The sequence below is a fragment of the Eurytemora carolleeae genome, unplaced genomic scaffold (genome assembly GCF_000591075.1).
Source record: "Eurytemora carolleeae unplaced genomic scaffold, Eaff_2.0 scaffold226, whole genome shotgun sequence".
Classification (NCBI taxonomy): Eukaryota; Metazoa; Arthropoda; class Copepoda; order Calanoida; family Temoridae; genus Eurytemora; species Eurytemora carolleeae.
Window position 1 is genome coordinate 44663 of NW_019396119.1, and position 20507 is coordinate 65169.

Genomic DNA, 20507 nt, shown 5'->3' on the forward strand with positions numbered 1-20507 from the left:
GATTTTTTAAACCATTTATTTGCCCTTGCACAGTTTGGTTTGGCGGATTTTAGAGTAGAATAAAGAAGTTAAAAATTTATTTATGTTTTGTTTAGATTTTTTATTGATTGATTTAATTTCCTAGAGAAACTCTCGCCATTCGTAGTTCTCGTTGCCTCACCTTGGCATCCCCTGTCCTCCTAACAGAACTAGACGCCTGGATAATATAGAAATAGGAGTAGGAGTAGGAGTAGGAGTAGGGGTAGGAGTAGGAGCAGGAGTAGGAGTAGGAGTAGGAGTAGGAGTAGGAGTAGGAGTAGGAGTAGGAGTAGGAGTAGGAGTAGGAGTAGGAGTAGGAGTAAGGAGTAGGAGTAGGAGTAGGAGTAGGAGTAGGAGTAGGAGTAGGAGTAGGAGTAGGAGTAGGAGTAGGAGTAGGAGTAGGAGTAGGAGTAGAAAGCATTATTTACTAAATGTGTTCTTTAACCTCGATTCAATATTTGAATTGTATTGGTACAACTTTTTTTCCCGTTAAAAGATCTTTAAAAGTTAAAAGTTAGCACAAAATGATGAAAGTTGAACTCGAAAGTGAAAAGGTATATGTAGAAGTTTATGTAAGGTATGTTTGTTTGTTTTATAATATTTCTTCAAATTCAGTTTTTTGAATATGCAGAAATGTAAGCAAAATAATGTTTACCTCGCACAGTCCCTTTAATAATGTTTATCTCGCACAGTCCCTTTAATGATGTTTATGTTGCACAGTCCCTTTAATAATGTTTACAACGCACAGACCCTTTAATAATGTTTACCTCGCACAGTCCCTTTAATGACGTTTACCTCGCACAGTCCCTTTAATAATGTTCACCTCGCACAGTCCTTTTAATAATGTTTACCTCGTACAGTCCTTTTAATGATGTTTACCTCGCACAGTCCCTTTAATAATGTTTACCTCACACAGTCCCTTTAATATTGTTTACCTCGCACAGTCCCTTTAATAATGTTCACCTCGCACAGTCCTTTTAATAATGTTTACCTCGTACAGTCCTTTTAATGATGTTTACCTCGCACAGTCCCTTTAATAATGTTTACCTCACACAGTCCCTTTAATATTGTTTACCTCGCACAGTCCATTTAATGATGTTTACCTCGCACAGTCCCTTTAATAATGTTTACCTCGCACAGCCCCTTTAATAGTGTTTACCTCGCACAGTCCCTGTAATGATGTTTACCTCGCACAGTCCCTTTAATAATGTTTACCTCGCACAGTCCCTTTAATGATGTTTACCTCGCACAGTCCCTTTAATGATGTTTACCTCGCACAGTCCCTTTAATGATGTTTACCTCACACAGTCCTTTTAATGATGATTACCTCACACAGTCCTTTTAATGATGTTTACCTCGCACAGTCCCTTTAATGATGTTTACCTCGCACAGTCCCTTTAATAATGTTTACCTCGCACAATCCCTTTAATGATGTTTACCTCTCACAGTTCCTTTAATGATGTTTACCTCGCACAGCTTCCTGTGAATAATCTTGTTGAGGGAGAAGAGTACAATGAAGGGTAGGATGGTAACCATGATAAAGTGCATCCACAATATATATACCTTGAATATATTTAGTAATAATAATAATAATTTTAGTATTAATAATAATAACAATTATGATGTTGTTACTGTATTTTTTACAATTTATTTTTAAATTAAGAATTTTTAACAAAATTTTAAAAAGAGCAGTGAAATTTTTCTCTGACTTGTATCTTCTTTTTGGCTAATCTGCAATTTTCAATTTTGCCAGGAATATCTGACTCAACTGATTAAAGGTTCAGATTCAAACATAAATTCATCGTTCAATATTCTTAAGGTTGGAGAAAAAAAATTGATTATAATTATATTAATAATGATAATAATAACAATAATATATCCCATGGGAATTCAAAAAAAAATTTGAGCCTTTGTGACTCCAGGAAGCCCAAGGGTTCCCTCAAAAATGTCAGCCAATTTGGCTCAGCTGTTTACCCAGCTGTAGCTAACATATATTGAGCGAAGAGCTTAGTTATATTTATAGATGATAATGATAATAATTATTATAATGATAATAATGATAATAGTATATATTACTAATAATTACCGTAATAAATGTTTTGTTGGACCTGAAGCTAGCAAATTTCAACTGCGGATGATGATCCTGATAAAAGCAATGTTTTGTTTTGTTGTTTTACAGTTAAAAGGGACTGTATCCATTTTTTCAAGTGACCCTAATAGTAAAGTTTTTTTACATTTACGTTTTTTAAATGGTCTATCCATTTCAATTACTTTAAAATATATTTATTTTATTTAAAGAAATTGACCATTCTTTAAAAGATTTACCTCGGTTTCCTTAAAATCTTCATATAATCTATAAAGTGAAAGATATCATCGTTTTCTTAGCTTTAAAAGTGTTCAATTCGAGAAGATTCTCCCCAATGTTTTTGTAGCAGAATACTGCAAGTTAGTTGCTAAAAAATAAGTTATAATTCATGAATATAACATAAGTTCTTACTCATACAAGGCCGTTGTGAATCGAGCCCACCACTGGCTATACGAAGGGTCACTTGAAAGTTCGTCTACAGTCCCTTTAATTAAGGTCCACCTCTGTTTCTGTATCCGTGTACAGGATAAAATAGTTCGGAAGAGTGAAGAGTATAGAGAAGAGGAGAGGCGGAGAAGAGAGATAAAAACAACTTTTCCAGGTTCCATTCGTTCTAAGATATATACAAATCATTAAAGGAACTGTAAACGTAATTTCAAGTGACCCTCCAATGAAGAACGGCATGTCGGATTCACAACAGTATCACTTAGAAGCTTTGTCTGATAAAGTATGTTTTAACTTTTTGAAAACCTTTTTTTTTATTTGTGAGTTCTTCGCTGAAATAGCGACATAAGGATTTCTTGCTTCATAAGCAATGGAGAAATTATCAAATGTAATCTTCCACAGTATTAATCAGATAAAGGTTTCCAGGGTACTGTTGTGAATCAGGCATGCCCTCAATTCACAACGGTACCCTTTAAACCTAAATCTGATCAATAATATTGTCTTTTAAGTTACTAGATGGAAAATTGTATAATTCTAATAGTTTCCTCCATCAGTTCTGAAGCAGAAATTCGCAAGTAACTTTATAGAGAAAGTGCAATTTTAAATAATCAATTTGTAATGAGTTATTGATGGATTTTTCATGCATCTTGATCAGAAAAAATGGCACCGTTGTGAATTGGACATGCCGCTTTAAAAATGGTGACCAAAACTGAAATAAGTGTACACTGTACAGTCCCTTTCAGATTTGTTAAAACAATTAAAATCCCTATCTTAGAATTTTAAAAAAGTATTACTTAAAACAAACTATGATCGGACATTCGTTCATAATTTCCCTCTGACCGGCCAAACGGCGGGAGCGGGACCGAATGGGCTGAAATTTTTTGCGGACACTCATGGGTAGCCCGGGGAGTGATATAGGCTTAAAAAAACTCTTCTTTTTTATAACATTTTTTATCTTTTTCCAATTTGTTTTTCGAAATTTTTTTTCCATTGGTAATAATAAAACAAGACATTCGTGTATATATTCCCTAAAGCCGGCATAACAGCTGGACCGAATGGACTGAAATTTTTTAGGGAACCCTTGACTACCCCGGGGGTAACATAGGATAAATATTAAATTTTTTTTATCGAAACTTTTTTTTCGGAAATTTTTTTTCAATTTGATTTTTAAAAATAAGAAGTTAATTAAAAAAGGATTGCAATTTATAAATGCCTCTTGAACAATTAAAACTATGAAAGTAATGGATCAGATTTTGAAGGGTTTTGTTTTCCCTCATATATTAACTCACTAATACTTTTTTGTAGCGTTAGTCATATATATTTCAAAACTGCACGTTGCAAGGTTTTTGTTTTTAGTTTTAGTTTAAAAGAAGTGAATGGCATAGTACTGTCTGATTAGTTTGTAAAAACATATTTAAGTTTTCATATTACCAATTTAATAAACAACCTAAAGGGACTGTACGCGAAATTTTAAGTGAAACTCCATGGAAATATGGCAACGCCCGATTCACACCGATGCACTTGGAACCATAATCTGATAAAAACAATGGAAGAAATTGTTGTTTTTCCGGCTCAAAAAGTGTTTATTTCTGTTAGCTTCTTTTTTGTATCAACAAGAAATGCGCAAGTAACTTTAGCAGATAAACCAAAAATGAAAATAATCAACATTAAGAAACGCAAACAATGATATCAATTTCAAATGTGATCAGAAAAGGGTTTCAAGAGTACTGTTGTAAATACGGTGTTGTAATCTTTGCAAAGAGGGTCACTTGAAATTACCCTTACAGTCCCTTCAATGTAAGTACTTTACCTATGTCGTAGGAGCGGATGGACTACTGAAATATATCGTTCTAAGGTTAGAGAGATAGTTAGATAAACAGACATCACCATAGTTGTCTAGAATACAAGATAGTTAGATATGTTAGACATCAAAATAGTTGTCTAGAATACAAGATAATTAGATAGATAAACATTACCATAGTTGTCTAGAATACAAGATAGTTAGATAGATAAACATCACCATAGTTGTCTATAATACAAGATAGTTAAATAAATAGACATCACCATAGTTGTCTAGAATACAAGATAGTTAGATAAAAAGGCATACCAATTGTTGTCTAGAATACAAGATAGTTAGATATATAGACATCACCATAGTTGTCTAGAATACAAGATAGTTATATAAACAGACATCACCATAGTTGTCTAGAATACAAGATAGTTATATAAACAGACATCACCATAGTTGTCTATAATACAAGATAGTTAGCTAGATATACATCACCATAGTTGTCTAGAATACAAGATAGTTAGATAAAAAGGCATAACAATTGTTGTCTAAAATACAAGAAAGTTAGATAAAAAGGCATAACAATTGTTGTCTAGAATACAAGATAGTTGAATAAACTTACATCACCATAGTTGTCTAGAATACAAGATAGTTAGATAAACAGACATCACCATGGTTGTCTAGAATACAAGATAGTTAGATATATAGACATCACCATAGTTGTCTAGAACACAAGATAGTTAGATAAAAAAGGCATAACAATTGTTGTCTAGAATACAAGATAGTTAAATAAACTTACATCACCATAGTTGTCTGGAATACAAGATACTTAGATAAAAAGGAATAACAATTTTTGTCTAGAATACAAGATAGTTAAATAAACAGACATCACCATAGTTTTCTAGAATACAAGATAGTTAGATAAACAGACATCACCATGGTTGTCTAGAATACAAGATAGTTAGATATATAGACATCACCATAGTTGTCTAGAATACAAGATAGTTAGATAAAAAGGCATAACAATTGTTGTCTAGAATACAAGATAGTTAAATAAACAGACATCGCCATAGTTTTCTAGAATACAAGATAGTTAGATAAACAGACATCACCATGGTTGTCTAGAATACAAGATAGTTAGATAGATAGAAATCACCATATTTGACTAGAATACAAGATAGTTAAATAAACAGACATCACCATAGTTGTCTAGAATACAAGATAGTTAGATAAAAAGGCATAACAATTGTTTTCTTGAATACAAGACAGTTAGATAGACAGACATTACCATAGTTGTGTAGAATACAAGATAGTTAGATAGATAAATAACACCAAAAATGTCTAGAATACAAGATAGTTATATAAACAGACATCACCATAGTTGTCTAGAATACAAGATAGTTATATAAAAAGACATCACCATAGTTGTCTAGAATACAAGATAGTTAGATAGATAAACAACACCATAAATTTCTAGAATACAAGATAGTTATATGAACAGACATCACCATAGTTGTCTAGAATACAAGATAGTTAGATAAAAAGGCATAACATTTGTTGTCTAGAATACAAGAAAGTTAGATAAAAAGGCATAATAATTGTTGTCTAGAATACAAGATAGTTAGATAAAAAGGCATAACAATTTTTGTCTAGAATACAAGATAGTTATATAAACAGACATCACCATAGTTGTCTAGAATACAAGATAGTTAGATAGATAAACATCACCATAGTTGTCTAGAATACAAGATAATTTGATAAACTGACATCACCTTAGTTGTCTAGAATACAAGATAATTAGATATACAGACATCACCATAGTTGTCTAGAATACAAGATAGTTAGATATACAGACATAACCATAGTTGTCTAGAATACAAGATAATTAGATAGATAAACATCCCCATAGTTGTTTAGAATACAAGATAGTTAGATACATAGACATCACCATAGTTGTCTAGAATACAAGATAGTTAGATATACAGACATAACCATAGCTGTCTAGAATACAAGATAATTAGATAGATAAACATCACCATAGTTGTCTAGAATACAAGATAGTTAGATATACAGACATAACCATAGTTGTCTAGAATACAAGATAATTAGATACATAGACATCACCATAGTTGTCTAGAATACAACATAGTTGTAAACGCGCAGATGGGCAAATATTAAAGGGAATTGCCGTGAATTGTAGTTCCCTTTTTTAAAGATAATACATTGTATATTAACTAAACACTCCCTTTAAATACCTGTGCTAGGGGAAGTGTATAAGGAAGGGTGTATTTGTACAGGGTTTCAGCAAATTCTAAAAAAAACATATGTTTGTGATAATTAAAAATTAGCATTTTTTCCGAAAAGAATGATTAATGTCCATCAGTAATAAAGGGTTGATACAGGGTTCGCCACAAATGATGACGTTTCAGAGACGACTGTACGGAATGTATAGTACCTGTGTATAGCAGTGGAAGGGAGAAGGATAGAAGGGAGAATAGAAGGTACAAAGTATCAGTTACAGCCAGCTGCATTAACAGTCTAAATAAAAATATTTGGTAACAACTATCTGAAATATATTTTCATCATTTTTTATATTTTTTAGCCTTTTTAACCCCCTGGATACCCATGGGTTCCCTAGAAAATTGTCAGCCAATTTGGTCCTGCAGTTTGGCCAGCTATAGTTAACATATTTATACATTTCCATTTTCAATTTCACATTTTATATGGCAAAGAACTGAATTTTATATGATTTGTTTCATGCTATGTTTCATGATATTAAATATATATATATATATATATATGGCAAAGCATGAAACTATATATAATTTGTTTCATGCTATGTTTCATGATATTATATATATATGGCAAAGAACTGAATTTTATATAATTTGTTTCATGCTATGTTTCATGATATTAAATATATATATATATATATATGGCAAAGCATGAAACTATAGAACTGAATTTTATATAATTTGTTTCATGCTATGTTTCATGATATTATATATATATATATATGGCAAAGCATGAAACTATATATAATTTGTTTTATGCTATGTTTAATGATATTATATATATAAATATATGGCAAAGAACTGAACTATAATTTGTTTCATGCTATGTTTTATGGTATTATACATGTAATAAATATCCCCGAGTACTATATCAGGGAAACCTGATACCTTATCTATATTCCTTCTAATAACTATTATCATCATTTTATGCACACTTCGTAACCAAATAAAAGATTAACTTTATCGTTCATGAACCTTGTAAATATATATAAATGTGTCCTAGTTGGGTGCCCGCTACGCCGGTCACCCTATTTGACCTGTAACCTTATGTTTAAAAAAATAGTTAGTTAAGTGTAAAACCTCGCGTTGAATAGACCTGGCTTAAACCCTAGGTAGAGAAGAAAGAAATACAGTGCTTTTTCTGTAGTTAAGATTGATTTAGAAAGACTGGCGTTATGTGACATATATATTTATGGCAAAGCATGAAACATAATGTATAGTTTAGTGCTTAAAAAATTCCCGTGATTACAAAATAAAATTTTCTCAGTGTGATAAAATCTACAACAGTACAGTTTTGAAAAGCCCTTGGTCTCTACCTCAATAATCTGCAAAAAAACTTGTCTTATGGGCTTTACACAGAGCCAATGACTGGAAGTAGGTCTAAATATGAATTGAGTCTGGTTTAGCTAAAGTAAAGCATTCAGGTAGTATGCCTTAGGACTTGTTATAAGTTGGTGACACTCTATTAAGAAAAATAAAAAAATTAGTTACTCAAAACAAACACATCATAAATAATATGGAAAATAAAAAGTATTATTCAACCCTATCCCGGTTAGGTTATTTTTGTCTATCAAAGGCCCCGGGGAGGTATGTTTTCCAGTCCCCCCCCCCCATGATTTAGCCCTTAAAGTTGAGATAACGGAGTGTGAAACATGTCCTTTGTTCAACTATTCAAGGCAAGCTCATTAAAAAAATTACATCTCAAACTTTAATAGTTAGGGTGCAAAAAAGGATTTTTTTAAATTCAAAAAGTACGTCGGTAAATTTTTTAAAAATAATTATTTTTAATCTAATAGCTGAATTAATAAAAAAGTTTTTAAGTAATTTAGAAGAAAAACACGAGGGGTTTAGTTTGCTGAAAATATTTTCTTTTCTGAAACCTAAGGTTTATTGACTTCAACAATCAATTTATTTAGCATTGGTTTAAGAATGTCACTGACAAAGGATGGATTATTGGAGATATTTTTCAGACTCTGCAGGAGAAAAGAATGAATGAAAAATTCCTCAATAAAACAAGGTATTTCAAGTGACCCTGCATTTATAGAGCAGGGTCTTTCTGATTCACAACGATAGCGCACGGGCAGCCGTAGTACATTTGAATTTCCGAGCCGGGTCAACTTTTCCGTTGACAGTTTGTACTGTACCTAGCTCTGTGGACAGGACTAGCCGGTGCAACAAGGTTGACGCGGTCTGACTTTATGCTTCATATAGGTTGAATTTACTAATACTAAAGGGGCAGAGGTGCGTGAGCTATCGAGTTTCATTTGAAGAATTATTGGGAATAGTTCATTTAAAAACGATTTATATCCATACGGCAATTAAAAAGAAAATACAATAGCAATTTAACATTTTTTAGAATTTTGTTAATACGTTCCCGCATTTCCATCTACTGACGTTTTTGCTAAGAATTTAACGGTTTTTTTCATGTTTTTAGAAGAAAAAATAATGACAATTTGGATTTTTTTGGACTCTTACTAATCTATATTTTTGGCTAGTTTTCCAGGGATACAAAATAATTTACTGGGACATAAATAGTTTACTAGGGATATAAAATAATTTACTGGGGATATAAAATAATTTACTGGGACATAAATAGTTTACTAGGGATATAAAATAATTTACTGGGGATATAAAATAATTTACTACGGATATAAAATAATTTACTGTGGGGATATTAAATAATTTACTACGGATATAAAATAGTTTACTAGGAATATTAAATAATTTACTAGGGATATAAAATAATTTACTGGGAATATTAAATAATTTACTGGGGATATAAAATAATTTACTGGGGATAAAAAATAATTTACTGGGGATATAAAATAATTTACTGGGGATATAAAATAATTTACTGGGAATATTAAATAATATACTGGGGATATAAAATAATTTACTGGGGATATAAAATAATTTACTAGGGATTTAAAATAGTTTACTAGGGATATAAAATAATTTACTGGGAATATTAAATAATTTACTGGGGATATAAAATAATTTACTGGGGATATAAGATAATTTACTGGGGATATAAAAAATTTACTAGGGATTTAAAATAGTTTACTAGGAATATTAAATAATTTACTGGGGATATAAAATAATTTACTGGGAGTATACATAGTTTAATAGGGAGGATATAAAATAATTTACTGGGACATAAATAGTTTACTAGGGGTATAAAATAATTTACTGGGGGTTTAAAATAATTTATAAGGGGTATAAAATAATTTATTAGGAATATTAAATAATTTACAAGGGGTATAAAATAATTTACAAGGGGTATAAAATAATTTACAAGGGGTATAAAATAATTTACTAGGGATATAAAATAATTTACTTGGGATATAAAATAATTTACTGGGGATATAAAATAATTTACTGGGGATATAAAATAATTTACAAGGGGTATAAAATAATTTACTAGGGATATAAAAAATTTACTGGGGATGTTAAATAATTTACTGGGGATGTTAAATAATTTACAAGAGGTATAAATTAATTTACTAGGGATATAAAACAATTTACTGGGGATATAAACTATCTGTCTAAAGTGATGTAGATTACCTATGGAATAGTCTCTGGGTTCGTTGGCGGATGAAAAAGCAAACAGATAGAACATTTAGGATAATTCCACATACTCCTATTCCAGTCATCAGTACTCCCTCCACCAGATAGATAAATATCTAAACATCACGGGTATATAAAGGTTCAATCCTCAGCCCAAAAAACTGAGACTTTCAATCCCAATTTCTCGTGTTAAATATATTTTTTTCGCCTTTCTCTTTGTGTATATGCTCTCTGAATCGAAAAAGTAAAAAAAAACTCCACAAGTTTAAAGATTGTTGAATTATAGACGAAAACGTGATAGAATTTAGATAAAAGTACCCAATTGCATCTCGGCATCATTCCACCATTGCTTTTATAACAAGAAATCCGTAGGTAAAATTTAAAGAGAATTCAAAATTGAAAATAAACTAATTTCAAAGAAAAATCTTGAAATTACGTAATTAAACTGTGTGTTTCATCAACTTTTCGATGACATTTATATTTGTTTTCCAGTTCAAATGCCATAGATTTTAAAGGTTAGTTTGAGTGTCTTTACAAAAGAAAAATTTAGATATAACCGTTATCATATGGTGATAGGCAATTCGACTTTCGATTTCAATTTTGATTTATGTCAAGCTTTTAAACAGCATGGATAAACAAAAACATAGAAGCAAAGAAAAATTATCTATTTAAAAATTTTCTCTTTAATTACTTGTAAACTTGCGATTCGAAAAGAGCTTGTTAAAAATTAAACTTTTTTTAAAAATGTCCTCTTTATTAAGTGCACCGGAGAAGATCAAGATATGAACGTGAAGATTACAAAATAATGCAGGGTCACCCACAAAGGATAAGACTTTAGATACGACTGTACGGCATATAAACTGTCTGTTTCCTTACAAAACCGGTTTTCTGCAATTGTAAACTTTTTTAGATGACTAATTTAAACTTTGAATTTTCCTAATTTATGAGTTTCAGGCCGTCTAAACAGTCTCATCATTTGTGGGTAACCCTGTAGGTAGGATATCTTATAGACTGGACATTCATAGATAAAAAATTTCAATTGAAAATGACTTTTTTATAGAAAGGACATTTTATAGATCAAACATTTCATAGAGAAGACATTTAATAAAACAGACAATTCAAAGACAAATAAGATTTTGTTTTCTGTTTTCGTCAAATGGCTGTCGAAAACCTTAAAGTGTAACACTCAATTGTCAAGAATTTCTTTTAAATAATTGATAAACTGATTGATTGATTGATTGGTTGACTGATTTATTGTTAATTGATTGATTGATAATTACCTCTTTAGCCTGGCCTGCGGTGCCAGGGTGCATAATGTTGACATCTTCCACAGGTTCCACTCCTGAACTCTAAATAATAAAGTGAGTTAACGCCATTACTCCAGTACTCTACGTAATAAAGGGAGTGAACGCCACTACTCCTGTACTCTACGTAATAAAGGGAGTTAACGCCACTACTCCAGTACTCTACATAATAACGGGAGTGAACGCTACTTCTCCTGTACTCTACATAATAAAGGGAATGAACGCCACTACTCCATTACTCTACATAAAAAAGGGAATGAACGCAACTACTCCTGTACTCTACATAAAAAAGGGAATGAACGCAACTACTCCTGTACTCTACGTAATAAAGGTAGTTAACGTCACTACTCCTGTACTCTACGTAATAAAGGGAATGAACGCCACTACTCCTAGTACTGTGAATTTCTTAAGAATTTACGGGTAAATGTTCCAAAGAAATTTTAGTAAATTTCTTGTGAAAAAATTTGGAGAAATTCACAAAAAAAATTTCAAAAATCTGGGGAACAATTTTCAACAAACTTCTCAAAACTGTCCAGGGAATTAGTTACAAGAACTTGTTTTTTGACAAATTCCATGGAATTTCTTCAAAGTTCTTCACAAGAAATTCTCCAGATTTGGTTATAAGAATTTCTCCAGAATTCGTTAAATAAATTCTTCAGAATCAGTTGCCGGAAATAAACTGAAGAAATACCTTGTTCTCAATAAACTGAAGAAATACCTTGTTGTCCTTCATAAACTGAAGAAATACCTTGTTGTTCTCAATAAACTGAAGAAATACCTTGTTGTCCTCAATAAACTGAAAAAATACCTTGTTGTTCTCAATAAACTGAAGAAATAACTTGTTGTTCTAAATAAACTGAAGAAATACCTTGTTGCTCTCAATAAACTGAAGAAATACCTTGTTGTTCTCAATAAACCGAAGAAATACCTTGTTGTTCTCAATGAACTGAAGAAATACCTTGTTGTTCTCAACAAACTGAAGAAATAACTTGTTGTTCTCAATAAACTGAAGAAATACCTTGTTGTCCTCAATAAACTGAAGAAATACCTTGATGTTCTCAATAAACTGAAGAAATACCTTGTTGTTCTCAATAAATTGAAAAAATACCTTGTTGTCCTCAATAAACTGAAGAAATACCTTGTTGTCCTCAATAAACTGAAGAAATACCTTGTTGTCCTCAATAAACTGAAAAAATACCTTGTTGTTCTCAATAAACTGAAGAAATACCTTGTTGCCCTCAATAAACTGAAGAAATACCTTGTTGTTCTCAATAAACTGAAGAAATACCTTGTTGTTCTCAATAAACTGAAGAAATTCTTCCAATATTGGGTCTTCAGGGACAAAACTAGACCTAGAATTAAAATTATTTAATCAATTAATCAATCAATTAATCAATCAATCAATAACATCAACAGATCAATAATCAATTAATCAATTATCAATATTATTTGTTTATTAAGAAATTCCAATGACAAATAAACCAGGGTCACAACTTTTGTGTCGTGAATCTGGGGATCAAGCATTAATCTCAACCTGGGAATTAAGTTAGTTCCTTTTCGGTATCCCGTTGTGGTCAAGTCAATCAAACACATGCAGGAATAATTTAAATTGAGAATACACTACACAAAAGTTCCGGCTCCTGGTTGCAAAACTTTATTCAAAAGTTGACACTTGTAGTCAGTAGATGTAGAGCCAAACAATATTACGGTGCCAGAGCTGAAAACTTTAGAATGAGATATCCTTAATTTACGATTGCTTAATCTGATGTACACAATTTTTATTTTCTTTTTATAATCCTATTTTTGGATATTTCTTCTGTATAAAAGTTACGTTTCATACTATGCTATATCGATTGGACTAATATCCGATTGAATTAAAGTCAGTTGTTCACAAGCCAGCTTTTAAACAAATATTTAATCATGTTAATATAAAATTATTAAAAAAAATATATTAGGACAATTGTCATTTTGAACGTTAGTCTTAATAAACATTAATCCAAAACTTACGTTCGTTCAATCGATGTTTAGTTCACCTAACATGATACCATCAACACCAGAAATCAAAACCGGTTTTTCAAAAGTTAAAGAGTACATCTTAACGCTGATTGGTTAGATTTTTAACTTCTTTCTTGGATATCGAATGCGTTTTAAAATAATCTTGGGTTTAGTAAAACCAGGAGTTTAAGCATTAATCTTGATATCCACCATTCTAAAGTTTTTTGCTCTGTCTCTTTAAATCAGGATATGCATTGATCTTGATACCCACAATTCTAAAGTTTTCAGCTCTGTCTCTTTAAACCAGGATATAAGCATTGATATTGATATCCACAGTTCCACCCCACCTTTACTCAGTTCCACCCCACCTTTACTCCTGTCAACATGTATACATATACCGGCTGCAGTACAATCTGTAAGCTGAATCAGTTGAATTACACCTTATAGTTACTATGGAACTCAGACAAAGGATCCTAGACTTGTATCATCAGTTTTCTCTATCAGGCCTAGATGTTTCACTAAACCTGTGGTATAGGGGAGGTCAGGAGTTTTTCACACTCACGAATTCTCCTCTATCCTTGTCCGGGGATTCTCTGTCATCAGGATGGAACCAGGAGAAACAAAAAACACAAACTCAGATTCGAAACTTAAGGAGAAGGATAAATAGAAGAAAAGAAATCCTGAGGCCCGTAAATGGAACCCCCGGAGCAATTTCTTTAGCAGTTCCTGACCTTGGAACAGGTTCCAGTACAGCCGAAGCCCCTAGAATGGTTCTATCCAAAAAAAGAACCAGCAGTAAAGGTTTCAGCCAGTTAGGACCCAAAAGAACAGGTGCAGGTCAAGGAGGAACACTTAAAGCAGTTTCTGATAGCACAGGAACCCCTAGAGCGGGTTCTACTGGAAAAAGAACAAGAGCAAAAGTGGGGGATTTCTATGCCTGCTTTGTCTCAAAAGATTCCAGCACAAAAGGATGTGATTTGGTTCATGCACATTCGAGAACTGATCTTTGTTTAATAGACAGTGAAAATATATAAATGTAAAATGTCATTATAAACATGTATGTTTAGTATATACACATATTTTTAAACCAATAATGTTTTATGTTATAATTCTACAAAATAAACATTTAGATCTTAAAAAAAGATATCCACAATTCTAAAGTTTTCAGCTCTGTCTCATTAAACCAGGATATAAGCATTGATCTTGATATCCACCATTCTAAAGTTTTCAGCTTTGTCTCATTAAACCAGAATATAAGCATTGATCTTGATATCCACCATTCTAAAGTTTTCAGCTCTGTTTCATTAAACCAGCATATAAGCATTGATCTTGATATCAACCATTCTAAAGTTTTCAGCTCTGTCTCATTAAACCAGGATATAAGCATTGATCTTGATATCCACCATTCTAAAGTTTTCAGCTCTGTCTCATTAAACCAGGATATAGGCATTGATCTTGATATCCACCATTCTAAAGTTTTCAGCTCTATAGCTTTAAACCAGGATATAAGCATTGATCTTGATATCCACCATTCTAAAGTATTTTGCTCTGTCTCTTTAAATCAGGATAAGCATTGATCTTGATATCCACAATTCTAAAGTTTTCAGCTCTGTCTCTTTAAACCAGGATATAAGCATTGATATTGATATCCACAATTCTAAAGTTTTCAGCTCTGTCTCATTAAACCAGCATATAAGCATTGATCTTGATATCCACCATTCTAAAGTTTTCAGCTCTGTCTCATTAAACCAGGATATAAGCATTGATCTTGATATCCACCATTCTCTTTGTCTCATTAAACCAGCATATAAGCATTGATCTTGATATCCACCATTCTAAAGTTTTCAGCTCTGTCTCATTAAACCAGGATATAAACATTGATCTTGATATCCACCATTCTAAAGTTTTCAGCTCTGTTTCATTAAACCAGCATATAAGCATTGATCTTGATATCCACCATTCTAAAGTTTTCTGCTCTGTCTCTTTAAACCAAAAAATACAAATGGTGACCTTTAAAAGATTAAAATGAATATTTGATACACGTGCATTACAAGTCGCATATAAAAAAATAATATCTGAAAATAACGTATGAAAAGAATTTTATATTTGTCTGCAGGGTTACCCACAAAGAATGAGACTCCAGAGAGGACTGTATGTAATTTATACTATCTGTTTCCTTCTATTCATGATTCACTGCAACTGCAGTACTCTTCTTTCTTTCGTTGCCAATCCTTTCATAAGGCATTTAAAACCCCATTCAAGGCAGTATTTTTAATTCAAACTTGGTTTCCTATTTGAAGCATTTCAATTCCTTTTAACAGTCTCTTTCTTTGTGGGTAACCCTGCAGTAAAATATAAAATTATTTTTATATATAAAACCCCTTAATCTGTAAAAGTAACTACAAAACTTTAACACAAAATGTAAAGAAACTTAAATTCCAAAAAAGTTTTAGAAATATAAATTTTGATCAACATTGATCAACATGAAAACTTATTTTGCTGTCTAATTTGGATCTAATATAGGAAATTTAATGAAGCAAGGTACTAATGCAAGGAAAGTTAATTACAGTTGCGTATACTCTGCGTACATATTGAAATCAGTTCTTTCTGGGCGGAATTTTTGAACAAGAATAGATGCATCAGTGTTCGTTTAGTATCAAAGAAGGTTAAAAGCATTTAATTTTGATAATTTTAATAATTCACATAATAGTTTCCTAAGAACAGAATATTTCATTTATTTTTCACGCGAAAGATGGATCCCATATGAGGCTTCGACATCCGTCTTGTGTTTACATTACCGCCCAGAGACAGTACACTGCAGTACAAAAGATGCGTAAACTTCTGAAATAACTTTCCTTGTGTTATTACCTTGAAATGAAGCAACCCTTAATTTTATTATGATCTTACGCAAGTCAAATGTACTCTAAGTAAATTCTAAATTCTTAAAGATCGGATGGTTTCAGCGCAGGGGCGCATACAATATATTATACATAGGGGGTAAAATCCTCAAGGAGGTTAAGCCCCTCCCCCCTGACTTCTAGAGGGTCCATCAATTGCGTTTAGAGTTCTAATATTTCCAAATAAAATAAAAGTATTAAATTTTTACAAAGAATGTACTTGTTTTAAAGGGGAAAAAGGCAGAAGTGTTTTATTAAATTCTAGAGTACCGTTCAATTGTTCTTAAAGTTATAATATTTCTAAATATTAAAATTTATTCGGTTTATGTACAGGGTCCCCAACAAAGAATAGGACATAAAAGACGAAATATCTTTTTCAGCATTGATACATTTTTTAACGTATTCAGTATCTGCAAATTAAAAGCATTAAATTAATAATACAGTTTGACCCACAAGGAATGAGCCTTAAATTGTAAAAAGTCACGACATTTTGCAGAAACCCTGTAGTTAAAACCGGTTTTAAGGGGACCTATTGGTCTCATTCTTTTTGGGAAACCCTGTAGAAGTATATACGTACAGGTCCAACAGTTCCAAATTCATTTTCAGCACTGAACACCCTTCTCCTCTTAAACGTATTTAACCATTTTGTCTGAAATTGAATATAGAGTAAAAACATTTAAACGTTGAGAAATGAAAATGTTCGTCTCCAAGTAAAATGTGCAATGGATATCTTTAGTTAAAGGAACCGTTCACTTAATTGGGTAATTTCAGGGTAAACTAAACAGCCTATTCGCTCTTGATTGGTAATAGTCTTACTTTTCAAAGACAACTGTGGCCGGAGAAAAAGCAGATTTTTCGTTCAGAATTCCAGCGCAAAGAGACGGTCCCTCTCTATAGACACTATTTGATGTGTTCGTTATTATGTACTTATAAAATATGAAAACTTTTGATATTTGAGTTAGCAAGAAATTTACGTTTTTCGTATTAAAACATGTAAAATGTGTATACAAAGACGACGTCTCTACGACAATCAATTAATCATTACTCGTATTTTGGTTCGTATGATTTTGTAGATTTTGTTCCCGCATGTGCACAACTTTTCATTTGTCATGCCGCGTTCAATTCAGCTTTTTACACAGGCAATACACAATTTTGAATGCAATAAAATAGTGTTATTTTAGAAATAGAAAGTTAAAAAACAAAAAAATAAAAAAATAATGACATTTACAATTAACGATTAGATACTACAGTTTAATTTTATAATCGAAATTTATTTTGATTCACAACATACTGATAAAAACATCAATTAGTGAGTGTCTATAGAGAGGGACCGTCCCTTTGCGCTCGAATTCTGAACGAAAAATCGGCTTTTTCTCCGGCCACAGTTGTCTTTGAAAAGTAAGACTATTACCAATCAACAGCGAATAGGCTGTTTAGTTTACCCTGAAATTACCCATTTAAGTGAACGGTCCCTTTAAGTTTTCAAAGGCAATGGACAAGATATAATAAAAAGCAACGTGCACAAAAATAATTTTAAAAAGTAATAAAAAGCGAGAATTAGATAATCGGACTCCTGGTAAGTGGAACGAACCTTTGATAGCGGACGGGTTGGACCTGGATAGATACATTTCAAGAACTTGTTATGGAGTAGGTGTTTATTACATTCACTCTTCAGTTTAAGATTCTAGTGGGGGGGGGGGGGTTACGCTACCTCCCCCTTGAACTTACATTGATAAAGAGACATGTCAAATTCACGACAATACCCATTAAAGCTTTATCTGATAAAGTATGGATTAGATATCCATGTTTTTGTTTTTGAAACTGCTAATTTTCTTATCTTGTCTTACACAGGTTTCAAAATTACGACAACATTCCCTTTTATCAATAAAGAAAAATTTTAAAAAAATGTAAATAAAATACGTACTTTCTAATACAAAGAAAGAAAAAGAAGTTTTACTTAATTTTCTCCGTGGCTCATATTCCAAATTATATTGTTAAACAAACAGTGCTGTTGTAGATACAGGATTGGTTTAGTGTATCCTGTAACAGAATCAATTATACAGGGTGTATTCTGGAGCAGAATCAATTCTAGAGGGTGTATCCTGTAACAGAATCAATTATACAGGGTGTATCCTGGAACAGAATCAATTATACAAGGTGTATCCTGGAACTGAATCAATTATACAGGGTTTATCCTGGAGCAGAATCAATTATACAGGGTGTATCCTGGAGCAGAATCAATTCTACAGGGTGNTCTTCATTAACATCTTCTTCATCAACGTCTTTTTCATTAAGATCTTCTCCATAAAGATCTTCATCTTCAACATCTTCATTATCAACAAATTCAGCATCAACATCTTCATCATTAACATCTTCTCCAAAAAGATCTTCATCATCAACATCTTCATTATCTACATCTTCATCATCAATATCATCAACATCTTCATCACTAACATCTCCATCATTATTATTGCCGACTACAATTCCATCCATTTGTTCTGCATCGCCCTCTGAGTACTGTTCAGAGTCAGAATGGTGTTTACGGTTAGAGTAGTAATGGTCATCATGTGCAGGTGATTGAAAGTCGTCTTCCGGCATCTCATTAGCGCCATCGTACAGCTCGAAATATTCTACATCTTCACTAAACATGACAATTATACAGGGTGTATAAGAGAATACTTGAAGGGACAGTGTTATCTAACAAAGTTCATAGATTTAAATATCAAAGGCTGCACTGATCAAGGACTAAGAAAATGTATACAAATTATAATTATATATTATATATAGCTCAAGTGCCCGGCGTTACCAGTGGATTTTTTAAAATCGAATTTTGAAGAAAAAAATTTATTTTGAAAAAAAACATTCATACAAATATAAATTATTGGCAGGCGTTGGTGACTAAGTTGACTAATTGACTTGTAGACTCATTGTTTAGTTGACTCGTTGATTCATTGGCTCATTGTTTAGTTGACTCGTTGATTCATTGGCTCATTGTTTAGTTGACTCGTTGATTCATTGGCTCATTGTTTAGTTGACTCGTTGACTCATTGGCTCATTGTTTAGTTGACTCGTTGACTCATTGACTCATTGTTTAGTTGACTCGTTGATTCATTGACTCATTGTTTAGTTGACTCGTTGATTCATTGGCTCATTGTTTAGTTGACTCGTTGACTCATTGACTCATTGTTTAGTTGACTCGTTGACACATTGACTCATTGTTTAGATGACTCGTTGACTTATTGGCTCATTGTTTAATTGACTCATTGACTCGTTATCTCGTTGTTTAGATGACTCGTTGACTCATTGACTCATTGTTTAGTTGACTCGTTGACTCATTGTTTAATTGGCTCATTGACTCGTTAACTCGTTGTTTAGATGACTCGTTGACTCATTGACTCATTGTTTAATTGACTCATTGACTCGTTGACTCGTTGTTTAATTGACTCATTGACTCGTTGACTCGTTGTTTAGTTGACTTGTTGACTAAGCTCTTTAACTCGGACACAAAAGTTGCAAATATTCACAATATTCCTGGGGGATGGGGGGGGGGGGAAGGAGATAGATTTATGGTCAAAAAATATATATATTTGAGAGGGGTTTAGGAGATAGATTTATGTGTAAACAAATATATGTATATTTGAGCGAAAAGCTTTATTACATAGATATATAATACATAATAAGATCAAATAGATACATAATTGTTAATTGTAAAAAGTAGCTGATCAATCCAAGGTACTAATCTATTTATCAAGCGTACTGTTCCTTTGGTCAGTAGACGTATAATTCATCTGAAACAAAAATTTCAGTGAACCTTTCGCTTATACCTAAGATATATTTAATTTTCTATTTTTCCTTTGTTTTCTTTGTATTTTCTCTTCTGGCACTTTACTGGACAAATCCTGAAAATCTTTAAATCAAACAGCTTACCAATCCTACTCATCCAACTAATCCTACCCATCCTACTCATCCTACTCATCCTACTCATCCTACTCATCCTACCCATCCTACTCATCTTACTCATCCTACTCATCCTACCCATCCTACTCATCTTACTCATCCTACCCATCCTACCCATCCTACTCATTCTACTCATCCTACTCATCCTACCCATCC

The 20507-nt window shown here is 32.2% G+C and overlaps 2 protein-coding genes across 2 annotated transcripts; both read right to left on the minus strand.

Annotated features, from left to right (window-relative positions):
- Positions 1-112: 112 nt before the first annotated feature.
- Positions 113-17045, minus strand: LOC111695489 (FMRFamide receptor-like). The gene is made up of 11 exons (XM_023464836.1): positions 16972-17045; positions 12791-12854; positions 11479-11547; positions 10196-10314; positions 6793-6875; positions 6593-6648; positions 4359-4444; positions 2606-2717; positions 2105-2161; positions 1486-1581; positions 113-196 (listed from the first exon to the last, which is right to left on the minus strand). Exons 1-11 carry the CDS (start codon positions 16992-16994, stop codon positions 113-115), a joined length of 849 nt encoding a protein of 282 aa, XP_023320604.1. The 5' UTR covers positions 16995-17045.
- Positions 17046-18584: 1539 nt separating this feature from the next.
- LOC111695479 (coiled-coil domain-containing protein 1-like) lies at positions 18585-19043 on the minus strand. The gene has a single exon (XM_023464823.1). The coding sequence runs from the start codon at positions 19041-19043 to the stop codon at positions 18585-18587; it is 459 nt and encodes a 152-aa protein (XP_023320591.1).
- Between the last annotated feature and the right edge of the window lie 1464 nt (positions 19044-20507).

Excerpts from the sequence above, each read along its gene's own strand:
- LOC111695489 (XM_023464836.1), bottom strand. The coding sequence starts at position 16,994 with ATGAATTTGGAACTGTTGGACCT. Across the intron at positions 12,855-16,971 it reads AATTTGGAACTGTTGGACCT|GTCTAGTTTTGTCCCTGAAG; the intron begins GTACGTATATAC and ends TTTTAATTCTAG. Across the intron at positions 2,162-2,605 it reads ACACGGATACAGAAACAGAG|GATCATCATCCGCAGTTGAA; the intron begins GTGGACCTTAAT and ends TGCTTTTATCAG.